Source organism: Etheostoma cragini, chromosome 18 (genome assembly GCF_013103735.1).
Source record: "Etheostoma cragini isolate CJK2018 chromosome 18, CSU_Ecrag_1.0, whole genome shotgun sequence".
In the NCBI taxonomy this organism is placed as follows: Eukaryota; Metazoa; Chordata; class Actinopteri; order Perciformes; family Percidae; genus Etheostoma; species Etheostoma cragini.
In genome coordinates this window covers 19,948,117-19,956,555 of record NC_048424.1, presented here as the reverse complement: position 1 = coordinate 19,956,555, position 8,439 = coordinate 19,948,117, and the positions used below count along the sequence as shown (strand labels likewise).

The 8,439-nt window shown below is 43.6% G+C and overlaps 3 protein-coding genes and 1 long non-coding RNA gene across 8 annotated transcripts in view; 3 read left to right on the top strand and 1 right to left on the bottom strand.

Annotated features, from left to right (window-relative positions):
* Positions 1 to 8,439, bottom strand: part of sptlc2b (serine palmitoyltransferase, long chain base subunit 2b) — a 39,024-nt gene that overhangs the window by 19,896 nt on the left and 10,689 nt on the right. For all 5 annotated transcript variants that reach the window (XR_004660321.1, XR_004660319.1, XR_004660322.1 and 2 more), the window contains exon 9: positions 3,123 to 3,249. Coding sequence is in view for 1 of the 5 variants with exons in the window: in XM_034899505.1 (XP_034755396.1) it covers positions 3,123 to 3,249 (127 nt within the window). In the remaining 4 variants the exon portion in view is untranslated. The remainder of the gene's footprint in view (positions 1 to 3,122; positions 3,250 to 8,439) is intronic.
* On the top strand, positions 3,875 to 4,858 carry LOC117961107 (ribonuclease Y-like). The gene has a single exon (XM_034899507.1). It carries the CDS (start codon positions 3,972 to 3,974, stop codon positions 4,815 to 4,817), a length of 846 nt encoding a protein of 281 aa, XP_034755398.1. The 5' UTR covers positions 3,875 to 3,971; the 3' UTR covers positions 4,818 to 4,858.
* Positions 4,799 to 5,489, top strand: LOC117961108 (uncharacterized protein At1g10890-like). The gene has a single exon (XM_034899508.1). The coding sequence runs from the start codon at positions 4,830 to 4,832 to the stop codon at positions 5,472 to 5,474; it is 645 nt and encodes a 214-aa protein (XP_034755399.1). The 5' UTR covers positions 4,799 to 4,829; the 3' UTR covers positions 5,475 to 5,489.
* Positions 6,219 to 7,302, top strand: LOC117961109. The gene is made up of 2 exons (XR_004660323.1): positions 6,219 to 6,895; positions 7,041 to 7,302. It is a non-coding gene; the product is annotated as an uncharacterized LOC117961109 (long non-coding RNA).

The following is an 8,439-nucleotide window of genomic DNA, read 5'->3' as shown; positions in this document are numbered from 1 at the left end:
AGCTGTAGCATATTACAGTGCCTATTGAGAATCATCATACCCCTTTGAAATAGTCACTTTAGTTCTGAAACATAAGAAAATAAAACTAGAATAACAGAGTTGGAAATGTCATCAATCCCGTGATTTATAACTTGGTTGAGCCTCCTTTTGCTTTAATTAGTGCCATCAATCTGTGTGGATACGTCTCTATTAGCCTTGCGCACCTAGATTTGGGAATATTTGCCCATTCTTCCTTGCAGAATTGTTCGAGTTCAGTCAAATTTCACGGTGAGCAGCGATTGACTACTGTCTTCAAGTCCATCCACAGATTGTCAATTGGATTTAGGACAGGACTCTGACTTGGCCACTCAAGGACACTCACCTTCTTATACTTAAGCCACTGCATCGTTTTGGCGGTGTGTTTAGGGTCGTTGTCGTGCTGGAAGGTGAACCACCTGCCTATGTTCAGCTGTCTAACAGAGGGCCGCAGGTTTTCCTCAAGAATTTTCGTGTACTTTGCATCCATTTATCTTCAATCCTGACCAATTGCCCAGTCCCTGCGGAATAGAAACACCCTCCACAACATAAATGTTCCCCGTTTCCCTGAATGTGTTCCCCCACCATGCTTCACAGTAGGTATGGTGTGTTTTGGGTGGTGTGCTGTGTTTGTGTTTTGCCAAACATAACTCCAAAATATTCCATCTTGGTCTCATCTGACCACAAAACCTTTTTCCACATGCCACATTTTGCCAATCTCAGCCATAAAAACGTGTTAGTCCTTTAAAGTTGCCAGTGGCCTCTTGGTAGCTTCCCTGATCAATGTCCTCCCGTCCCAGTTTGGAGGGACGGCCCGATTTAGGCAAGGTGTTGGTGGTGTCATAAGCTTTCCACTTCTTAATAATGCTCTAAATGGTACTCAGAGGGAAGGTTAAAGCCTTTGAAATCTTTTTGTATTCTTCTCCTAACATGTGCCTTTCCACAACTTTATCCCGGAGCCCTTTTGAAAGCACCTTTCCAACCATGGTGTATTCTTTGCGTTGCCTTGCACTACTAGTAATGGAATCATCATGGAACAGCCGCTTTTATTAGGAAGTAATCAAAATCATTACAATGGATGTCAGGTGGGCAGCAATTAGCATGGTGTGTGATCTGGAAATGAACTGGTTGTACGTGATTAAGTTTATAATGATTACTCCAAGGGGCTGATCACTTATACAAACCAGGTATTTTACTAATTACATTTGAATGATTGTTCAGGATGTTTTTAAATCGTTATTTTCACTTTGATGTTGAGAGTTTTAATGTGTAAATACATCTGGAAATAGTTAGATTTAATGTATTTTAATTTCCAGGGTGTAATGTGACAAAACTTTAACATTTTTACAGGGTATGATGATTTTCTATAGGCACTGAATATTCAGACATTTTGCTTTTTAAACACAAATTCTTTTATATTGAAAGCTTTGCCTGTCCTAAACCCTTATGTCCCATCTACATATTTGATTGAAATAAGCTTCAAACAACAAATGTCCATTTTGATGCAGGCCTGTGCCAGGAACCATGAGCAGCCGTGCCTCAGCAACTTGAACGCAGCAACAAACTGTTACCAGACAGCTCAACTGTCACCTCGACTTTGTGTCAGTGTCTGAATCTTCAAACGCCTGAATTTCAAACAGTGATAGGGCTGCAACTAATCAGACAGCCATTGTTGGTCTCCTACAAGGAGGCTGGGATATGTTGTAAAGTCAGCCAGTCTGGCAGTCGTACAATGAAGGTTGCTCCAGGTGTTTAATTCTGTACATAATGATTGAATGACTGGGGAGCGAGGTAATCTGATATTTGAGCAAGGCTGCATCAATCAAGCCCCGTAAAGAGTCAAGGGGTGCAGCCCCCCGAGCAAAACAAGACTTAGTGACCTGTTTGTGTGTGTAGGAGATGAGTCCAACAGAGTTTGATCTGCACAGATCTCTGGTGCTAAGCACCATGCTGTGTTGTACCCAGCATGAAGGCAAAAAAACACACATCTGAAAGCCATAAAAGGCAGAGGGTAGAAGAGTCGACATACCACCACTTCAAGACCTCCCATCAGCCTGGGCTGAATCGGACAGAGGTAGGGAACTGTCCCCACATCTGCTTTAAAAAGAGGACTACAGAAAGAGACCTTTAAATATGCAAAACCGTGCTGAAGAAACACGATAATACTGAAGGTTTTATTGCGCCATCCTCAGAATGGGTTGTGAAAAGAAAAAAAAGAAAAATTATCTTGTGTAACTCTTTAGCTTGAATAAAAACTGGTTCTTAAAAATCAGAAGTAACCATCTCAAACTATTAGAAAATAAATATATTTTCCACCCAAGCAATCCAGCTTAACCTACCAACTGTCACTCATTTTAAAAACTAAGATTATAGGACAATCTAAAACCCACCTGTGGCTTTATGTTATATCTAGAATGGGTTCACACGCAATACCCTTTGAGAAGGCTGTCGTTTTCCACACCTTTATTGACTAGTAAATTATTGCCAGTTGGCCATAGATAGTAGCTTTTATCTCTTGGGTGGAAATGAAACATTGTCAAGGGAAACCAGCACACGCAGTATCAAAAAGTCAAAGTACAAAAGGTGGCAAAGCTGATGAGAGTTGACGCTATAGTAACTAATGTCTGCCAGCAGCCAGTCATCAGCTACAGACTGGTTTGCAGGAATGAATTAGCTCTGAGACACAGGCTTATCCTGCCACCATGTGGTCATTGATGGTATCGTGTAACTACATGCGCAAATCAGACAGACAAAACATGAGGTACCTGGAAATCAAGTAACGCTCAACAGGACTGCATTTCTACACTATCTCCAGTTGAAAACACTTCAACTCAGATTGGAAAAAACAAACATCTGACGTCATTTAACTCCACAGCAAAATAACAGTTGGCTGAGAACAGGTTATTTCGTGTTTGCAAGAACATGCAACTGTTTGCTGATGGGGCGGTTTCAGATCACAGCCTAAAAGATGATGTCTGTCATCTCACCATCTTTGAGACCAGACGGGGATTAAAGCTGGCTTTAGTGCCCTCTCTTCTTATTACGGAACGCTGCTGCCAATACAGAGATGCACTCTTTACTGATTATTGTCATTTTCTGGCACCTACCCAGTGTGGTCCCGTCCTCTCCCATGATGATCCTCATAGAGGTGATTATCTGCTGGGCCACAGGGGGGGACATGGAGGTGGCATACAGGGCACTGTGCGAGTGGCGCCGCAGGTAGTCTATCAGTTCCTGACAAAGAAATTACAATACAATATAGAATGAGTCCATTTTATTTTTCCAATTGTCCAACAACTGGCACACAATACGTTTAGTCCAAATTATTATTTTTGTCACATTAAAAGACAATGCTGTGAACAGCCAAAATTGTGTTTTGTAATAGCTGCAGGATAGATATCAGATATGAGATATTCAAGCAAGTTTTATTTTCAAAATATATCACTATATCTAACCTTTGAACAGAAATGTTTGACAGGCCTTTGTTTTTGGGACACATTCATAATATATGAGGTTTGATTAAAATCTGAGATACTGGGCTACTAGCTACTAGCTACTAATGCTCAGTCCGAGTTTTGTTGTTAAACTGTTTAAAAAGAGCAGTGCCATCAAATCACCGGTTTCAGGTACGTACGGTACCGCCTGGATGGTTTCGATATTTCATAAAGTGTTGTTTCTGCCATATTTTATAATCATCAGAAATCCTGACATCCATACTGTATAATCAAACAAACAAACTGGTTTCCCATAGCAACAATAGAATCCCAGATAGAATGGAACAGAACCAAGGACCATTTGGATTGAAAACATAAGAAAACATGTTGTTGTTGTCATAAAAACACATTGAATACTAGGACCCAACTTTAGTTCTGACACATTCACTCAAACAGCAGTTTGTAGCAGAGAGTCATTTGTGACAATCCAAAGGTGCACATTGCAACGAGAGCAAAAAAACAATGGAAAACATGGACTTCAACTCCAGAGCGACTGAACCGCAAATTAGTTTCTATCTCAGTTCACTTGAAGAACAGGTACGGTGTGAGCTGAAGGACAGCGAGGCGACGCTCACCCAAGGTAAATCTGAGGGAAGACTTCACCTGGTCATCAGAGAGGACTTGTTGGCCGATCTCCTCGATCAGCTCCAACAACAGAGAGAGGGCAGCAGTTGGAGCCATGAGGAAGAGCTGATGCAGAAGGAGATAGGTGAGCTGAAAGTTCAGCTTGCTGAACGTGTCCCCTCCCCACTTAGGGAAACAGAACATCTGAAAGCCCAGCTGGGAAAAATCTGCACCAGGCTGCGAAAATCCGAAAAAGATCTGGACCCGCAGACCTTCATTGCTGAGGGCCTGAAAGCCGAATTGGAGCAGATCAAGGGAGAGAAGGAGGCCCTGAAAAGGGAAGTGGAGACTCTCAAGGTAGGTAAGACAAACGTGCAGTTAGAGTTGGAGAGCTTTCTGGGGAGGGAGAGGGCTCAAGTTCAGGAGCTGAAGGAAAAATTGAGCAAGACGGAGGAAGCCATCCGAGAACAAGAGAAGGAGGCAAAGGAGAAAATGCAAAGATCCCAGGCTTCCCATAGAGCCCAGCTGGATGAGGCTCTGGCTCAACGTGTCCCCTCCCCACCCGGTGAAACAGAGCATCTGAAATCCCAGCTGGGAAAAATCTGCACCAGGCTGCGAAAAGCCGAAAAAGATCTGGAACTTCAGATCTTCATTACTGAAGACCTGAAAGTTGAATTAAAGCAGGTGAAGGGAGAGAAGCAGACCCTTTACAATATTGTGGCGACTCAGAAGCTGCAGCTTTGAGAAGAGATCCAGATGCTCACGGTAGGTAAGACCACCAATGTGACGTTAGAGAGCCATCTGGAGATGGAGAGGGCTCAAGCTCAGGAGCTGAAGGATAAACTGAGCAAGATGGAGGAAGCTCTCCGAGAACAAGAGGAAGAGGCAAAGGACATTCTGGAAAGATCTCAGGCTTCTCATAGAGCCCAGCTGGAGATGCAGAACCAAAGCAACAAGAACATCATTGCTGCTCTTGAGAAGAAGTGTGAACATCAGCTGGAGAGTAAGCGTGTCCTGTGGCATCGGGAAGAAGCCTCCCTGCTGGAGGAGAGTGAGAAAACAAGAGCCTCCCATGTGGCTCAGATTGACGAGCAGAGCTTTGCGAGTGACTGCCTCCTGGCTTCTCTGAAAAAGACTGAGCAGCAGCTGAAGAGTAAGCTCAACCAGTGGAAGGAGGACAAGGCATCCCTCCTTCAGGCCACAGAAAGCTTGAAGCTGACTCAGCAGGAAAAAGAGCAGGAGTGGGAGATGACTGAGAGCACCTTGAGGTCCACCTTGAAGCCAGATCATGCAAAAGCCAAAGAAGAAGAAGTGGAACAAAAAGCTTCTGCCTGGCTGAGGAAGAGAACGCATTTGTACTGGTATAGTATCTGTCTGTGGGTCTGTCGGGTGTGTGGGTGAATCTGTGTGTGGGTAAATCTTTGTGTGGGTGGGTCTATGTATGGGTGTTTGTGTGTAGATGGCTCTGTCTATATGTGTGTACGTGTGTGAGTGCGTGTCTGTGTACGTGTGTAACTAGCTCGGTCCGTGTGTGTGTGTGTGTATGTAAATAGGTGTGTGTGTACGTGTGTGGGTCTGTCTGTGTGTGACTGGCTGGCTCTATCTGCGCGTGACTGGCCGGCTCTATCTTTTTGTGTGGGTCTGTCTGTCCGTGTGGGTCTGTGTGTATGGGTGTATGTGTTTGTCTATGTGTGTGTGTCTGTTTTGGGTCTGCATGTGGGTCTATGTCTGTCTGTCTGTGTTTGTGTGTGTGTGTGTGTGTGTGTGTGTGTGTGTGTACGTGTGATCATCAGATCAGATCATACAAAAGCTGAAGAAGAAGTGGTACAAAAAGCTTCTGCCTGGTTGAGGAAGAGAATGCATTTGTACTGGTATAGTATCTGTCTGTCTGTCTTGTGTGTGGGTGTTTGTCTGTATGTAGCTGGCTCTGTCTGTATGTGTGTGTGTGTGTGTGTGTATCTGTGTGTGTGTATGTGTGTGTGAGTGTGTGTGTACGTGTGTGTGTACATGTGTGTGTGGGCCTGTGTGTAGCTGGCTCTAACAGTCTGTGCGTGTGGGTCTGTGCGTGGGTGTATGTGTCTGGCTGTCTCAATGTGTGTCTGTGGGTGGGTGGGTGGGTCTATGTCTGTCTGTCTGTCTCTGTCTGTCTCTGTGTGTGTGTCTGTCTGTATGTTTGTGTGTGTGTACGTTTGTGTGTACGTGTGCATGTGTGTGCATGTGTGTGTGCGCGCGTTTGCTCGCAAGGCGTGTGATGCGTCAGTGCAGTAGTGTTAGAGCAGTTAGTGCCTGTAGTTAGGGTAAGCATGCTACATAATGCATGCCGCATGCTACATGCTACATGCTACATGCTGCATGCTGCATGCTGCTCCTGCTTGCCACTCTCTGATTTCAGCTACTGCCACCGGACAGCCCCGCGTTTTCAGGGGCGGAAAGAGGAGCCCAGTGTGTCGCCTCCTCCGCCGGTACATAGCCTCTCCACTGCCAAGACCTCGTACACGCCTCCCCGTGGCACACATGGTAACTGGGCCCTCGTGGTTCCAGGCTAAGTTGTACAGGATCTCGGAGCAGCAGTGGGCCCCAGAGACGCGGCATGCAGGCCCATCGGTGAGTGGAAACACCCTGATGCCCGTCAACCACTGTCCCAGCTATGGGTAAATAGCCCCAGCTATGGGTAAATAGTCAAGACCCCGACAGCGGTGCAGGAGGAAGATGGTGGTGTGAGAGCCACCACAACTTCTGGGTGGGAGGAAGAAGGCAACCCCATAGCCGCGTGGGTAAACTCTGGAGGGTACAGCGGCTGGGGGAGCAAACCCTGTTGCGATGTGAGAAAACTCAAACTACTCCTCACGATTATATAATAACTACTGCATACACACAACTAGCTATGAAGATTATGTCATGTTTGTTGGTGTGCCGGCCCTGGGCCTGTCCTACATGTGTACTGTTGTTTGTCTTGTTAACTTGCAGGTGTAGCGGAGGCGATAATGAGACGACTGTGATCACCGGGCCCAGTCCTCCCAGACTATTTAACCCCGCCTGCCCCGAGACCGGGCGGCCGCATCCTCCAGACGGCACACCAACATGTTTTCTCTATGGTAACTACTGACAACACGCACCTCACATTCTCCATTACATCCGTACACCTTCATTGATCACTGAAACTGACAATCACACCTCATCGTGCTCTTGTTTGCATCATTATTTAATAAATGTCACTTTATTATTGTTACGTTGCTGTGCATCGCCGTCTTTTGTTCGGTCGTAACAGGTTGGGGGCTCATTTGCCGTGAGTACAAAACCAGGACCATGTCTGTGGTTTTCTTTAATTAATCCCAGTTAGTTGCTGTTGAGGTAATTTGGTTTAGTTAAGCTGGTCTATTGTTGTTTAAATGTTAAGGTGCATTACAGTCATGTGTAATACAGTTTGATGTATAATTCAGGGGGCAAACGCTCATTTGCATTCTAAACCCCCAACATATAAATTGGCTCAAATTATTTTATGTTAATTATAATATACTAAATATAGGTTTTTGTCTGGAGACACTTGTTGGTCATCCAAAGAAAATAATTAATTAAACAACACGGGAACATTTCTTTCAGGGACATTTTGCAGGTTTACTACGAGTCTCACGTAGCTTTAGACTTTAAGACAAAACCGGTTGATTTAGTGTCACAGAGCCTTCCAAACACAGCTGCAATTCAACGTTTTATGAAGAAGAAATACTTCTGAATATACACCGTTATTGTCAAATCAGCTACAAACTTGAATTATTTGGTAACTATTAATTATAAGTTTACTTATTTTTTGGGGAATAATCAATAAATCCTATGATTTTTAAACCGAATTTGAGTCGGCATGACTTACGGAAGAATTCATTATATAAACATGACAATGTTAAAAAAAAAAAGAATAAATAGAGACATCCATTTTGTTTGGTTATAACTTAATGCACTATATTAAATTTAAAAAAAAGTGCAACCCCGAATTTTTTTAAGAACTGCAACATTAAGTATAATTTATTACAAAATACCAAGAAAATAATTACATATTTGGTTCATGTTTTAATTCAAAATGAGGCGATGCATGCATAATTTGGTTATTATTACTTAATTAAGAGAATATTTCTTACATAATGCGTTTCTACAGAAAGCAGTTGTGCAGTACAGGAAACACATTGTAAAGAGAAACTTTGTTGTAATGTAGCAGGCCCGATGGATAAAATCAGTGTTTCCTCTGTGCCACCGCTAAAATAAAAAAATTAGAATGAAAAATATCTAAAAATAAACCAATTTTAGGGTTTGTTTATTCACACACACACACACACACACACACACACACACACACACACACACACACACACACACA